At 38.9% G+C, this 17,559-nt stretch overlaps 1 protein-coding gene across 3 annotated transcripts in view; it reads right to left on the bottom strand.

Moving 5' to 3' along the window:
* Nucleotides 1-10,128: 10,128 nt before the first annotated feature.
* Nucleotides 10,129-17,559, bottom strand: part of LOC109402508 (nitric oxide synthase) — a 354,219-nt gene continuing 346,788 nt past the window's right edge. For 2 of the 3 annotated variants that reach the window (XM_062849368.1, XM_062849369.1), the window contains exon 23: nucleotides 10,129-14,627. In XM_062849368.1, coding sequence (XP_062705352.1) covers nucleotides 14,517-14,627 — 111 coding nt within the window. In that variant the 3' untranslated portion in view covers nucleotides 10,129-14,516. The remainder of the gene's footprint in view (nucleotides 14,628-17,559) is intronic. The other variant, XM_062849370.1, reaches the window with a different exon arrangement.

Genomic DNA, 17,559 nt, shown 5'->3' with positions numbered 1-17,559 from the left:
TTTCAACAACTAATTTTCCAATTGAGTTTAAACTTCACCAGAATGTTTATTACTCATACTGCTGCAGCATGGCACATACTTATCTGATATTAAAAACGATATATCATATGTGAACAGTAATTTTATATATATTTTCAATTTTCAGGAATCGTAAAATCCACCTCATTTAACACCTGGCCGATTTTCTATGAATTAAAACTATTTTTTTTTCGATTCAAAAATCATTACTATAATGAAAAATGATGTACTGAACAACGATGCAAGGGTGGTTAAATTTGAACTACGCGTCTTCTTTTTATAGCCTTGTAAAGTTGTCCGTTTTATAAATTGAACAGTCCTTAGCTTCTAGTGTGCGATTTCAATTTTCCTCTCTCTCTCTTTCCCTAACTCTGGCTTCATGCTCATGTGCTTAATGGGTTCCCTACGCGTGACGTCACATTAGCTATAGGCGCATCTACTGCAAACTCTGCGCTCCTGAACCGTGGACCGGTTAGGCGGAAGAACTACACGGAATCACGCACGTTTCACAGACTCGCACTTCGTTATTCGTCGGGACTACGAGTTCCTCCGACACATCCTCCAGTCCACGAATGCTAATAAAAATTCTCCATGGTGCCTTAAACGGGTACCACACTCCAATCCGAAATAAATTGGTCTGACTCACCGTATGTCGATGGCTTACGTGGTGTCGATGACCTGTCCAATAAGGTCGATGATCTTCCGAGATGAATGGCGGCGATGGAAGGTGATGGAACGCTAGAGCTTGCGAAGACTAGAAGGCGTGTCCGCCAGTCGAAGTCTCCTAAGACACCTAGCCGTATCGGACCGATGTGTTGACGGATCGGTCCACTATCGGCCACCACGTATCTATCGGCAGAATCTCGTCCGTGGGGAATCCAGATCCACGTCTGCGAGTGGAGGAATAGCCTAATGGCTTTAGCTTGGACTTTCCTATCGTAAATCGCACACTTTCTTTACGCACACTATTTCTACGAATATCTATGGATTGGTGCAAGAGCCGAACCGAACTATCAACTCTTCCAATCAGGTTGGATGTCACGAACGAAAATGGGTGAGTCTGTTACTTCTCAGTTTAAGAAATGGTAAGTTTCAACGAACCGGAAGTTCGTTTTTTTCCGACAACCTTCGTGTTTTCTCGTGACCATGTAACTACGATGGATAACTCGATCCTTATCATTGTTCAGCTATCCCTTTCCCACCTTATCCAAGGAATAAATGGACTCTCCTACGTGAAGTTTCGGTCAGTGTTCGCGGCTCTGATTTGCATTTGCATTGCATTTGCATGCAATTTCTCACACTCACTATTCAATGTTTTTTATTTATTAAATACAGCTGTTTACAAATTGTTCAAATTTCCTGACGGTTACAAATTGGGGGATCAGGTTCACGCCACTGATCAACTACACCTCAGTTTACGGTACCTACAAAGTCCCAAATTGTGAGTTCATTCTTTCGGAAGGATAGTCAGGTTGAGGATCTGATTGTGCCTTTTTCAAGGCTGGAAGGAAGTAAAGCCAACCAAGTATATGGCGTAGAATTGTCAACTCAGTACTGTAAAGATGTTGCACTAAATAAATGAATTGCCTTCCAAATTAATGAATAAGTAAATAATGATCTTACTTGACTCTTTTAACGAATTGACCGAAGTATGTTTTTCCAAATCCAACTCTGTTTAGATACGTTAGTAGTTCGTGAATCTCTTTTTAAGACGAAAAAGAAGTTGCATTCTCTGCAGTGTGGGTGCCATTGAGGTCATCCAGCTACGACGTTCCAGCAGATTTTAACTGTAAACCTGCCGTAAACATATCAATCAAACTAAAATTGATGATGACGACCGATCGACTGGACCGGCAAACAGACAGACAGACAGACGGGCAGATCGACACGACCATACGATGCGATCTAATCCGTCCATCGCATCGCGCATATCGGGGGATGGATGGCGCCAGCAAGGTGCAATCTCTCGAGCAAATCGTGCAAATTCCAGCGCATGACTTTAATTACTCTTGTCGTACCTGGTATTGCAAATAATTAGTTTAGTAGCTTTTTCCTGCGGTGCCTGCTGGGTGCGGTTTCTCCTATGGGACATGGGATGGCCCTCCTTATGGTTTCAGGTTCGGGTTCAATACATCTTCAGTTTCAAACGATTGTTGGGCAATTGATTCATTGACACAAATCAATGTTAATATTTATGAAGACTGCTCCACCCTAAAAGATACATTTTATGACTCCTCCAATAAAGACGGCTGTGCAAAGGCTGTGATAAGCTAATGAGAATAAAACAATCCATTGCGTTATGTTTGAATAGAAGTTAAAAGTTTTATTTTCATTGTTGTACGATGTTTCTGATACAAGATACAAGATAAATCGTTCGAAGTTTATGTGACTACTTACTTTCTTGTGAATTCAGATAGTAGGAGTTTACATATTTACAATTTTTGCTGGAGATGTAAAATTGGTGATTTTTAATCTGTTCAACAATCAATCAAAATAGGATCTTTGTTTATTTTTTCAACAATCGTTTGCATATGAATACCTTCTAGAAATTTTATTCGAAAATAGGTCACACCTAGAATGGAAAAGTCTTATCGATTAAGATTTGTTGTGCTGTGAGAGAGAAATGATGTTTTTGAATCCTGCAAAAACACCTTCCTTCTGAATTTGATTTTTTATATTTTATTTGATAACAGTTATGTTTGTATTGCAGTTGATAAAGTCATGATCATTTGTCCATTTCTTGATGTTTTGATATACATATAATAGAGTAGCAGTTGAACGCGCGCGAGCAGGTGTATTTTTGCAAGCTGTCACATTTTTCTCGGTTCTCCGCGATTTTTGATTCAGACGGCCGAACTGGGCATCGGAAAATCGTTTGGCCAATAATAGAAAAGTGAAAAATAATTAATAATTAAAAGTGAAAGTAATTATTATGCGGAGTCAATGAAAAGTATGAAGCGGAAAAAAGGCGTGAGATTTGTACTACGTCAACCGGATTGCAGCACGTGCGAAACGGAGTTCGTCGGTTTCATTTCATTACCTTTCGTTGCCTAAAAAGTGATTAGTGGCATATCAACCGGAAGAATGAAAATCACAGTGAATTAAAGTTTGCAAGTGTGCAGCGGCTGTAAGGTAGTGGAGTTAGTGGAGCGCTTTGGATGCAGAATATGCCGGTTCCCTAGGCGCATGTGCGAAGGCATGAAGCAGATGGGTAACTCTCGCTGAGACCGTCCCACTATTTACACCATGTCTTCAAAAATGTTTAAGGTGGCGATTTTCTGAAAGTCCTCCCCAAAAAAGTAAGGAAAATGCATTTGGTTAATCAAATTGGTGGACCCCCCGTTAGTTAGAGCCACAAGCAATTTGGTGAACCCCTCGATTTTGGTCAATTGTTGGCTCATTCAAACCGTTATAACTCGAAAGTTTCGCCAGAAACCACCTAAAAACTATAGGTTGTTGAAAAGAGAGAAGATAGGGCTACTATTTACAGTTATAAAAAGTTGGGTCGGCCATATTGATTTTGGCCGCCATCTTGGATTTTTATACCAAAACTGTGTTTTCACCATGTTGGCAACCACCGATTTTCAAAATTTTTGCGTCAATCGAAAGCGGGGACATTTTTACACAACATATCAAAAATTTAGAGATGTATCTTTTTCCTATCAAAAGTTATCTGCACTTTTGTAAATCATGACACGTTTTCTCCATACATTTCCATACGCACCGGCAATGACACGCAACAGCATCAAAGTTGGCGCCTGCTTGTATACACAAACGTACCTGCAGCAAAATTAGGGCAAATCGGAGGATCGTTCTCATTTTTAACTGTTTCTCAACGATGCGGGCATTGCTTTTTAAATTTTTTTGGTGTTTTGAAAAGCTGAAACTTTCAACTTTTCATTAGTGGATTCAGATTCAGAATAAATGTTCGTAAACACTGTGAAATAACGCTGCATTTATGTACACCATCGGCACCAGGCCCAGAGCGCAAAAGTGGCATGATTCACAAAAGTGCAGATAACTTTTGATAGGAAAAAGATACATCTCTAAATTTTTGATATGTTGTGTAAAAATGTCCCCGCTTTCGATTGACGCAAAAATTTTGAAAATCGGTGGTTGCCAACATGGTGAAAACACAGTTTTGGTATAAAAATCCAAGATGGCGGCCAAAATCAATATGGCCGACCCAACTTTTTATAACTGTAAATAGTAGCCCTATCTTCTCTCTTTTCAACAACCTATAGTTTTTAGGTGGTTTCTGGCGAAACTTTCGAGTTATAACGGTTTAAATGAACCAACAATTGACAAAAATCGAGGGGTCCGCCAAAATGCTTGTGGCTCTAACTAACGGGGGGTCCACCAATTTGATTAACCAAATGCATTTTCCTTACTTTTTTGGGGAGGACTTTCAGAAAATCGCCACCTTAAACATTTTTGAAGACATGGTGTAAATAGTGGGACGGTCTCAGCGAGAGTTACCCAGATGTAAAACAAGCTCAGGTCGATGGAGTGATCGAGATGCACAACGCCAGGAATCCGGGATTCCAAGGCATCTAACTGCTGTAGGCTGAAGAAAACCGTTTAATGGTGTTGAGGATAATAGGCACCGCAGGTTCCAGATACACTGGTGAGATCGTTTCTGGCTATGTTTTCTCTCTTGCTATTGTTGGGGCGCCTATAAACTAGTAATGTTTGATTACACCACATTTCATTAATTTTCATTTCAGAGAGCGAGCAAAGGCGCTTGAGCCTAGGCATAAGGGCCAGGACACAGATCAAATACCTGTGTTCCATCCCAGGAAACCAAGGACCCAGGACCAAGGGGTGACATTAACCTTCTTAGCATCGTCACCTCCACCGATTTTCTCGTATATTGCTTTCTATAAAACTGAGCGGTTGGTACCAGATGTCCCCACTCATTAGTTATATGATAAAATCAAAACGCTGCACAGTAGGCCTGGCCGCTTTAATGCTTGTAATGTATTTCTGATGCACTACAAACATTAATAATGACAAGAAAAATGATAGAAGTAGTCGATTCCATCATTTTCCAGGATTCTTTCAATGAATGGCTGTGTATGTGTATACTAGACTACTATACTAGACTAGACATATAATAGAGTAGCAGTTGAGAGTAATAGAACCAAATGTGAGTTAAAATGTTCATAATAAAGGAGCAACAAAAATATTTGTTTATACGTTGCGGCATAAATATTTCAGTAGAAATTAGATCCTGGTTGAATTCATTAACGGTACCAGAATGCCTCTTTGTCAGCACTTAACGCCGCCCCAAGTGTAGTGTGTGCATGGCAAGTAGGGTAGTGGACGTATTTTGGCCAACCCTGGGATTTGTAGTACATTTATCACATAATCTCTACAAAATCTTGGCAAATGATTATTGGAAGTTCCAATAACCATTTGCCATGATTTTGTAGAGATTATACGATAAATGCAATACAAATCCCAATCTGCGCTTGAGAAACACCGCAATGTTATTCTCCGACAAGAATCAAGTAAAAAGAAGCAAAACCACGACGCGTCTTTTCCTGAATTAGGGTAAGTGTGCCGATCGTTGTGGTAATAAGGTAAATTAAATAAAAAAAATATGATCGTACCATCTAATGAAGGTTTTCAAAACGTTAGTCGGTAGTTTTCTATCCAAAATTGCTGGGAAAAATATGAAAACTATAGTTTCTCTCTGTTTTCGATCAAAAATCGCTTGCCACAACATTAGGCACACTGTTCCTATTATGGAGGTAAAATTTAATTTCGGTTCCCATTGAAATCATATGGGATACCGCAACAATAGGAACACAGCAGCAGAAATGTTAAGGAAAATATTTTTTTAAATAGATTTTTGGGCAAATCTAAAGCACACAAAAAGTGCAATCTCATAATTTATACATAATACATCTATTAAATATGCCTTTAATCCAAAAAGTGCTCAAATGCCATTATCGCAACAATAGGAACTACCACAACGAAGAGAATAATTACCCTAATTGGTAACGTAAGCATTTCCGCGAATACCATTCTGCACATGATATGTAGCTAAGAAATGTGATATATTTAATATTACATCATTGCTTGCATAAGGGCAAAGTTATAGATGTACAATCACATAAAACATTCACAAAGTGTTATTAAGGAGGTGTCCGGTCATTTGACCAAACGCCATTTGCACGAATGCCATCAGGCCAAATGAGTATTTTGGCCAAACGATGTTTGGCCAAATTAAAGTCAAAAGAATTCAGTGATGCGGTCAAATTCTGGGTTACCAACGATGCGCTCAAAGTAATTGCTAAAATTTGTACAAAAAAATTGCCTTTTCTAAACACTCTACACTCTAAATTTTTTGAAATGCTTTCAGCACAAAAGAAAAAATCTGCAAAAGAAATTACTGAATTTCAGCATAACATTGCTGATAAACTATCAAAATTGCTGGATGGTTGAGCAATTAGAAAAATAATTGCTGATACTCAGTAGTTTGTATTGCTAAATGCAATCAGCACAAAAAAAAATCAGCAAAGTTTGTTGAATACCACAAAAAAAAAATACAGTGTAGGTTGTTCTTGCTAAACTTATTGATAAAGAACATTTAGGCAATGGGATCGCTAATTTGATCATTAAAAATAAAAATGTTTCCTTCTTTAAAGCATAGGCAGGATTTGTTGGTATCGAAACTGATGATAAGGGGATTCACTAAACAGTACAATGATCACTTTACTGCGTCTGAATGTAATCAGTTTTGTACCTTTTAAATCCACCCTGCAATGCTTTTCTTTTGACAAATACGCGCATTTCAATTACAACCTCTAGTCTTCTTCAGTATCAGTTATCCACAAGTGGGATACACCGAGGAAGACTACAAGAAATACTCGAAATACGCGTATCTATGGATCTAGGATGAGCATTAGAGGGCCGAATTATGGTGAAACTTCAACGGCACAAATCAGACGAACGACGTTTCGAATCACGCTGCATATCAGTCAGGATAAATTACTTTGCACACTGGCAAAAACAGGCAGAAAATTTACGAAGGTGTAGGTGTTCAAGTGGTAGCCTTATTTGTACCCTCTGATGTTTTAAATCAAAACACGCAAAAACCACTCAGCACTAAGATAGGTAAGAGTTACTTAATTACATAATCTCACGCAGAAAAAAGCATGGTAAAATCAAAAATATTTCAGGTAAACTCAAACAAATTGTCAATTTGTTCTGGCAACAAAAATAAAACTGTTTGCAGCAAATCGAACGTCACATTTGAAGTAAATTCAATCCATTTTTGAAACAAACATGCATCTTCTGACAGGTTATGTTAGAAACAAATGTAAAAAAAAAATGTTTTTTTGAGGCGGGTCGGCCCTACGGAAATATTTGTTTTTTAATTAAATTTTCAAAGCCATTTCCTTCTCTAGGAAAACCCACTTCCCGCGTGGCACTTTCAATGCCAACATCATGTAGATAGCATATCAATGGGATTTTGTGGAAACTTTTGGTGAAACTTGACTTTTTTGCAAGAGGAAATCTTGTTTGGTGCTGCAGCTGGAACTTGAGAGTTTTGTTTATGTTCTCGACGGCGGAACGGGGGGCTCTTCAATGGGTACGGTAGTAATCAATATGTAATTGAGTTAGTTTTAAAAATTATTATTTTAGTTTTAAATATTTTATCAGTTTACCGAATAAACATGAATATTTTTGTTTCAAACAAACGAAATTTGTCTCCGTGCTGTTCTATTGCCTATAAAATCATAAAATTAGCAGTAACTCTTGCATGGCAATCTAGCTTGGTCTACAAGTGAACTAAATTATAGACATTTAACATCCAGAAGAGAGTGGGAGCCGATTTGTGAATGTGTACATACAGGTATTCTTCGATATAACGTACCCTCGATATAGCGTACCCTCGATATAGCGAATTCGATATAACGTACATTTTGCTTCGATATAACGTGCAACATTGAACATTTTTATTTTTCCCTGTAATAACCCTCAGATACTCTACGAAATCACTCAAATCAATGCTATGTTGCAGCATTAGCCTTGCTTCCCAAAATTAGCCCAATTTGGGGAAAAAAATCAGTGTAAGTTATATCGAAACACAAAAAAACGAAATAAGTTTTTCGTGAAAACTCATGTTTTTCATTGTTGGTTTTGTGAATTTCTCTCTCTCTCTCTCTTCTTGGCGTAACGTCCTCATTGGGACAAAGCCTGCTTCTCAGCTTAGTGTTCTATGAGCACTTCCACAGTTATTAACTGAGAGCTTCCTCTGCCAATGACCATTTTGCATGCGTATATCGTGTGGCAGGCACGAAGATACTCTATGCCCAAGGAAGTCAAGGAAATTTCCTTTACGAAAAGATCCTGGACCGACCGGGAATCGAACCCGTCACCCTCAGCATGGTCATGCTGAATACCCGTGCGTTTACCGCCTCGGCTATATGGGCCCATGAATTTCATCGAAATCATTATTTGGGATTGATTCCACGTAAAATACATCAACATTAGCATAAAAAATATTATTTTTATCTCTGCTTCGATATAACGTACAAAGAGAACCTGTTTTTGTACGTTATATCGAAGAGTACCTGTATTCCTTTTTGTGTGGTCTGGCAATTATGCACTTACACTATCCGTCATAAGTGCAGACTCACAAAAAGTATTGCAAATATATTGCATCACCCTGACTCACCTCGATATCTCTAAAACCAGAACACCTACAAAAATACCGCCTTCAGAAAAGTTCGGTCAAATGACCCGGAACCGTTGAGGAATGTATGGTCTCCGATTTGAAACACATCCTCCAAATGATAAGATGATAAAACGAAAACCACGAGTTTTATTTACGACGATATGCATTTTAATGTAAAAAAGTGCTAAGAATCAAAAGCAAATGGTTTTAAAGACCACACGGATCTCTAACATATTGTTTTTATGCCGATTCCCCCATTTTTCTTCTTTAGTGGTTTTTGTTATAAACTTATATGGTTTCAGAAACGGAAACGACTGTAAAGTATTGAAATTCCAAAAATCATGCGGCATCTCACCAATTGTTGAACGGTTAGTACTGAAATTTTTGTTTTCATTTGTTTTTCATGTTTAATGCCACGGTAGTAGAAAAATATCTAGTAAACGCTTAGGTTTATTCATTTCATATGTTTTCCATTGAATTTGGATGCCCTTAAGTTCTATTTTATGAGAAAACAGAAATTTTGTATCCGAAGTCTGGAACTTAAATGCTGAACGCTTCCTTAAGGAAAACTGGAAGCATTTCCTCATTTTTTGATTTTTGTTTTTTTTTTATTATTAAATAACGAAGCAATATTTTTAAAATCGGTTTTCGCACACATGTAGAGTATGGATCAAGGTAAATTCTGATTTTGTTTCGTGGTGGAAAATGTTTTCCATTTTTGCAAAAATCATTTTTTTTTCGAAATTTTGTTAAAAAATGGTTCTGCAAAAACGAAAAACATTTTCCACCACGAAAAAAAATCAGAATATACACTCCCGATCAAAAGTTTCAGGTCACCCCCTCAAAAACATGTCATTTTTTTAGGCCCATATCTCCGCCAATTTGCGTCCGATTTCAAAACCCTAGGTTTCATTCAAAGGATAATAAGTCAAAGAAATTTGAACATGATTTAAAATAAAATTTTTCAAAATAAATTGTATGTAAACTCAACCAATTTTCTAAAAAATGAATATAAACTTATGGCAGTGTCGCTGGAAATTGGGTCGACCAAATTTTAAGATGAGAGCGGTAATATAACCCATTTTCTATTAGCTTTCAACTGCTTTTAACAGAACTTAGCTAAAAAATCTAGAAAAAAAATGATGATTAACCTGGGCTTGTTAGGGGAATATCTGTAAATAAAAAGAATTCCACTAAGAATTTGCATCCTTTGACAGATTTGATTGATTGATTTATCTTTATTTGGGAGACTTTCAGCCCTTGGCTGGTTCGTCTCTTCCTTTGACAGATACGTATTTCGACCTCAACTGTAAGGTCGTCTTCAGTGTCTTGTACTTGACTCGACACTCGAACCAAGTACAAGACACTGAAGACGACCTTACAGTTGAGGTCGAAATACGTATCTGTCAAAGGATGCAAATTCTTAGTGGAATTCAAAGGAACAGTACTTAACGCGATTTTCTTTTAATTTATATTTAGAAAAAAAAAGTTATTAAGTAAATTAACTCTTCATGTCATCGACCAAAAGTTTGGGGTCACCCCTCGATATGATGTATCAGCCAAAAGTTTGGGGTCACTTTCACAAAACATGGAAAAGAGATATAGTGATATCTTCGTCATCTATAGTTCAATTTTAACACCCGCTTATTAGGCTTACATTTTCACATGTTTAACATCAAATATGTTCATTTTTATTTTGTAGTGCTAGAATATAGACATTGACTGATACACTGTCATGAAAAAATAGTCATATATATCCCATATTTAGCGTGTAATAGTGCCTTGAACTTTTCTCATTTTTTCCTGCCGCACCCTGTAGCTCTCAGAAATACTTTAAGAACAACTAGTAAAGTAATTGGCAGAAAACCTGTGAACGAATTTCCGGAGGAACTCCTAGAGAAATTGCTGAAGAAATTCGGAAAGGAATTCAAGGAGGAACTCGTAGAGAAATTACCAGAGGTGTTCCTAGATGAGTTTCCGGATGAATTCTTAAAGGATTTCCCGGATGAATTTCTTGAGGAATTCCCAGCCGGATTTCTAGAGCAATTCCAAAAGAAATGCGTAAAGAAATTCCCTGAGGAACTCGTAGAGGAATTCCCAGAGGAACACCTAAAGAAATTGCCGGATGAACTCCCACATAAATTCCTGAGAGAAGTTCTAGACCAATTCTCGATGGAACTCCTAGAAGAATTCCCAAGTAATTCGTGGCGAAATTCCCGGAAGATCTCGTAGAGGAATTCCCGGAGGAACTCAGATACATCTAGAGAAATTCCTGGGAGAACTCCTAGAAGAACGTTCGGGGAAACTCCTGGATGTATTCCCGGAACTTTAGAGGAATTTCCAAAAGAACTTGAAGAGGAACTTCCGGGGGAATTCTTAAAATAATTTTCTAAGGAAACTCTGGGCATACCCAGTGCAACGTAGTGAAATTGCCTGGAGAACTTCTTCCCGGTGAAACTCGTAAAGGTGTTCCCGAAGATATTCGAATTCCCGGAAGTAACGTAAACCGGGGTCAAATTGATCAGCGTGGTGGTTGATTGATTGATAATTTGGGTACTACATTCTAATTGCATACCAGGAACTTCTAAGCGTCGCAATGATCTCGAGCTTCTTACCAAATCTTGTTCATAGATATCTCCAGATGATTTTAGACTTTTATTTGTTTAGAAAAAAGTTAGTTTTGCCTTATTTTTTTTAAGAACTTGCAATGTATTTCTCACTTAGCTGAAATCATTGCTTCTAAACAATCGATTGCCACTAGGACTTCCCGTATTTTTTTTTGTTTTAACATTTTTGTGGAGCCTTGGTTGGAAAGTTATGAAGCTATTCTGAATATGAATAAGTTTAAAAAAGTTCTTTTTTTGACGAAAAAGTTCTTTATTGTAACAGATACATATCACTTATTTCAAAGGAAATTGCCTACCTTTAGGCGTTAAGGGAAAAATTTCAAAATTTAATTTGATATTTGGTCAAATTCACTAGTTGTAAGAGTTTTGACGAGTTATTCGGGGTTTGAAAAGCAAAATTAAGTGGATAAGGAAATTATTCTTTTTAACCAATGCTTTGTATACAGATCAATTTCGCCCCAAAGTGGCATCTTCAATTTTTTGATTTTTGAAGTAATTTACCTAAAAGTTTAAATTTGTTGAATAAAATTCTGTCATATGATTTTATAGAAATCCACTAAGTACTGACTTTACAGAAATTCTTTTGGCAATATTCGAATTGCCATCAATGTTATACGCAAAAGTTGTTTTAAAATGAACAATTTGACCCCAAACTCCTAGTCGAATTCCCGGAAGAACCTTAGAGAAAGTCACGGTGAAACTGTTAGTGTGATGCCCGGAAAAAAATCGGTAAGGAATCCCCGAAGGAACTCGTAGCGAAATTCCCGGAGGAAGTCCTAGAGAAATTCAAAGAGGAACTTCTAGAGGAATGTTCGGAGAAACTTCTGAAATAATTTCCGGAAGAATTCTTAAAGAAACTCCTGGAAGAATTCCAGGAGGGACTCCTACAGAACTTACCCGAAGAACTCCCAGAAGAATTCCCGGAAGAACTCCTGGAGGAATTACAGAAGGAACTGCAGTTTCTATGAACTCTTAAAGGAATTCCCAAAGAAATTCGTTAAGGAATTCTCGAATGAACTCGTTGAAGAACTCGTGGAGGAATTCCCGGAGGTGCTTCTACTTAAAGGAATTCCCAGGAAAAGCTTCTAGATGAATTCCCGGAGGATTTCGCAAAAGAATACCTTGAGTGATTCTTAGAGGAATTTCTAGAGGAAGTACTACAAAAATTCCCAGTGAAACTTCTGTAGCAATGCCCGGAGAAACTCCTAGAGGATGTCTCGGAGGAAACCCTCAGATTTCACGAAGGACCTTCTAGAGCTCCCGGAGGCACTCTTAGCGGAATTCTTGGCGAAACTGCTAGAAGAATCCTCAAAAGAGTTGCTGGAGAAATTTCATCTCTTCTGGAGATGAACACGACAAAAACATTTTTTCAGAATCACTAGCATTTTCTTCAATCTTCGGAATCCCTACACACTTAATTTCAATTACCGAGTTCGGTAATTTTTTGACGAGATTAAAACTGCTGAGCACCGAACTCGTGCAGCAAAAATGCATTGTTTACCTTTTCCATACAATTTTGACAGTAGTTTTACTGAACCTCAGTAAAATCGATTACCGAAACTACCGAGATCGTACTGCTGTTATAATCTCGTCAAAAAAGTACCGAACAGGCAATTCAGAAATAAGTGTGTACATTCTTTCTTCAGCCATCAGTTATCTTCAGGAACCCCTGGTATTCTTGTGAACTCGTCGGCGTGGACACCCCTGAAATGTCTTTTTTAACATTTGCGCGTGGACAAATCACGACTACCGGTGCCACCTCTTCATGGTGCAAATTTTAAGGTAAAGATGTGACGAAGCCACAGCTCGAATTTTTAAGAGCAAATCTGAAGAACCGAATGTCGATTTGCGCTAAAAAGTTGATCGATTGGTTACCCGCTGGTGGTGACCAATCGATCACCTTTTCAGCGCATACCGACATTAGGTTCTTCAGATTTGTGCTCTTGAAAATTCGAGCTGTGGCTTCATCACATCTTCACCTTAAACTTAAGAAATCGGTTTTTTAACCCGCAGCCTACTATGATATGAGTTAGAGATTACGTGCATGCAAAGAAAACCAAGATATTGTGTGTGCAGGTGATATGGGAACCTTATTTGTACGATGGTGCAAACATTATCCATATACGGTATGTTGGGTGATCAAAATAAAAACAGGTCAATGATAGGTTTGAGTCGGGTTATTTGCCATCAACGACAAACATATCTTTAAAGATGCGGCACCTCAATTTATGCTTGCTAACTGGACTCAATTAAGGCTCAAATAATCATCATTCAGTCATCAGCAATCATCAATTTTTCAAAAGCAGTTTTCTTCCTCTAAGTCACAAAACCATAATTGAAAATTATTTCACTGTTATCCAGATGGAGGCCAGAGTGCAGTGATAAAATTTTATTAACATTGGGTGAGATTTCAGCGAGAAAACTACTTTTGAGTTTTTGCTAAACGATGATGGTTTGTTCCCTCTTAAATGAAAGGTTTGTGCCGGTCATCAGGGGTATTCCACAAGAACTCTAGGGCACTTCAGGTGGTCCCAGGGAAGCGACCCAGTTATTGTTAAAAAAAAAATTATAACTAGGTTCAAAACAAACGAAAAAACTGCTTTTAGTGTAAAATGCAACACCAATTTCACCAATATTACGTGGATTTTTGTTATGCTTAGAAAACTGAAAATATAACATAAAATAGTGAACTAGCATCTACTTTTGAATCTCTGAATAGCCTCAACTAGTAATAATTAAGTAATGAATGAAAACAAATCCAGAATTCCTGTATTCAAAGATAAACTCATAACCCGTTTTTTCCCTCCAATGATCTTATCGGTTTTCGTTTTTTTACAAGTTGTTAATTTAAAAATTGGGGTGCACACACTTAATTTGGAATTTATTTTTGACAAAAACATGTGCAAAGAGCTGTTTTCTAAGACTGGTGATTTTGCCGTGCTGTGAATTGAAATGTCGAAGATTATTCCATTATAATGAAATATAATTAAAGATAGTAGAATACAGTTGGGTAATACCGCAAAAATCTTAAGTAAGTGGTATGAGTCACTTAGTGTTGTGCTCAAGAATCGCAAACAGAAACAATTATCCCAAGGCTTCTATCCTTCCTGTGTTGAATACTTCCAACATTTTTATAACATATCCATGCACTCCCCCAACAACGGCTGATTCCAATCAAATTACGACGGCTGCGATGCCATCCGAATGCGCGCCGTGGCACGTGACTTGTTGTGCACTTCCGCCGTCCGCAAGGTGATACCGAAGATGTCTTCGTGGTAGCGGTTCTCGTCCTGTGGGAAAAACAGAAGATAAAATATGATTGATTAGCCTATTGTTCGGCGCTCGGTGGTGGTAGAAGGTCATCATCCGTTGCTGCCCCCCCGTTGGTTGCCGATCAAGTGCAATGCCTCCCGAACGAATGAACACCCGGACCGGTATTTCTCAGCTGATGCAACCACATGGAATTAAGGGTTGTTTTGTGGAATTGGCGCTGAACAATTAGATTAGAGTAGATAACTGTGTGATTCGTAAAAATACATAGAATTTCAATAATGTTGAGATAATTTTTCAACAACATAAAAATAAGCACAACATGAAATAATATAAAACAAAAAAAAAAAGCAAAAAATTGAGTTAAAAGAATACATACTGAGATGAGATTTATGATACTTGAAATGCTTTACGTCAAAGATTACTTAGACTAAATTCACAGCAAGTAGCGTTCGGTAATACATATATATGTTACCAGAACCATAACTACTGAACATTTGTGAAATATTTCCAACGAAAAAAAAAAGCAAACATAATAAACACGATTTACTGTGTATTGAAGAATTGTTTTTTTTAGTTTTACCGGAATTATTAGAGAAAATTGATCGATGTATTAAAAACTAAGTATTTCTATATTCCTCTGCATCAGCATATATTTCCTATAATATGAAGAACTCTGAAATGTAGCGTTTATATTTCGACTATTTAATTATTCTACAATCAGACAGCACCACTGCTGGCTGGAATAAGTCAAAGGACGACCCCCCGCCTGCCTCGGTCATCGCTTGGATAAGAGCAGCACCAACGGGCAGTGGGCGGTGATTCGAGCGCGTCATAAAACCAATTTATCGATGTAACGATCGATTGTTCTCTGTGCTCGACGGCATATCCGTAAACAATCGCATCGATATAGCTATGTTTGCATGTAGCCGAACGAGAATACATGCTGTCGACGAGTCAGTCCGTTCATTGAAATCGACTCCCTCGGCCGATGGACAGACAGGCGTCTGTCGGCGCCACCCTGCAGTGATAATCGCACGTCAATCGGAGCGCTTTCGGTAATTAAACTTGAAATTCCGTACGTGATCGTGTGATCGAGAGCTGATTATGTGATGTATGGAGGAGGGGGTCATGATGGGAGATTCACCCATCTATCACTGAGAATCAATTTGCGCACGGAACAATCACGTTTCGGCATCGGATGAATGGAGGAAGCTCACGATATGGACTGGATAAGTGGCAGGTGGTATATGCGTGTGTTCTTATCAGGCGTCACCGCAAGTCTCGATCAGTATGTACATACGTAGTCGCATAATGCTTAGGCTTATGATCGATTGAGCGAAGTCCGTTGGCCAGAGCTTGGAAGACTCGTTCGAAAATGAAAGTGGGGTAAGATGCTATTTTTAAACTTCCGTCTTCTTCAATGACAAATAGCCTCATTTGTTAGTCTTTCAAAGTGGTAACAACAACTAGACAATATGGGCTTCACATTTCAGCAAAAAAAAAAATCACTAAACTAATGCATTATAATTGATTTTTTACGATGTTAAAAACTGATTCGTAAAACGAAAGTGGTGCAAAAAGGCAATCTCCCATGGAGTAAAATGGAAACATTCAAAAATTTCGTCCATCATTTTTCGGGCATTTCCGATTTCCTTTTCCCCCCTCTGTCCCGCTTATTCGCTTACTCAATACATGGAGTACTTGCTACACCCCCTCCTTAAAGGATACTTACCTTACCGGTCAGGCTAAGGCCGGGGTGGCCTCTGCTGTACATAGTAGCCGCCTCCATTCCACTCGGTCCATGGCTGTTTGTCTCCAGTTCCGCACTCTGCGTAGGGTCCGCAGATCATCCTCCACTTGGTCGACCCACCTAGCTCGCTGCGTTCCACGTCTTCTTGTACCGGTCGGATGACTCTCGAGAACCATTTTAGTCGGGTTGCTATTCGACATCCTGATGACGTGACCCGCCCACCGTAGCCTCCCGATTTTCGCGGTATGCACGATGGTTGGTTCTCCCAGCAGCTGATGCAGCTCGTGGTTCATTCGCCTTCTCCAAGTCCCGTCTTCCATCTGCACTCCGCCGTAGATGGTACGCAACACCTTCCGTTCGAAAACTCCAAGGGCGCGTTGGTCCTCTGCACGTAGGGTCCATGTTTCGTGCCCATAGAGGACGACCGGTCTAATCAACGTTTTGTAGATGGTTAACTTTGTGTTACTGCGAACTTTATTCGATCGTAGAGTTCTGCAATTTCCTGCCACAATGCGCCTCTGAATTTCTCTGCTGGTGTCGTTGTCGTCGGTCACCGGAGAGCCCAAGTACACGAATTCTTCAACCGCCTCGATTTCATCACCGTCGATATGAATTCGGGGTGGCGGGCGCGCTGATTCCTCCCTGGAGCCCTTTGCCATCATGTACTTTGTCTTCGACACATTAATGACTAATCCGATTCGCCTGGCTTCACTCTTTAGTCGGATGTACGTTTCCGCCATCGTCTCAAATTTACGAGCAATAATATCAATATCATCGGCGAAACCAAGCAGCTGAACGGACTTCGTGAAAAACGTCCCACTCGTGTTTATCCCCGCTCTTCTTATTACACCCTCCAAAGCAATGTTGAATAGCAAGCACGAAAGACCATCACCTTGCCGTAACCCTCTGCGAGATTCGAAGGGACTCGAGAGTGTCCCTGATACTCGAACTACGCACATCACTCGATCCATCGTCACCTTGATCAATTGTATCAGTTTATCCGGGAACCGTATTCGTGCATAATCTGCCATAGCTGTTTTCGATCGACTGTATCATACGCCGATTTGAAATCGATGAACAAGTGATGTGTGGGCACGTTGTATTCGCGGCATTTCTGCAGCACCTGGCGGATGGCGAACATCTGGTCCATTGTAGCGCGTTTACCCATAAATCCAGCCTGATATTGCCCCACGAACTCT

This window comes from Aedes albopictus, chromosome 2, assembly GCF_035046485.1.
Source record: "Aedes albopictus strain Foshan chromosome 2, AalbF5, whole genome shotgun sequence".
In the NCBI taxonomy this organism is placed as follows: Eukaryota; Metazoa; Arthropoda; class Insecta; order Diptera; family Culicidae; genus Aedes; species Aedes albopictus.
The sequence above is the reverse complement of the archived record's forward strand: the minus strand, read 5'-3'. Positions and strand labels throughout refer to the sequence as shown.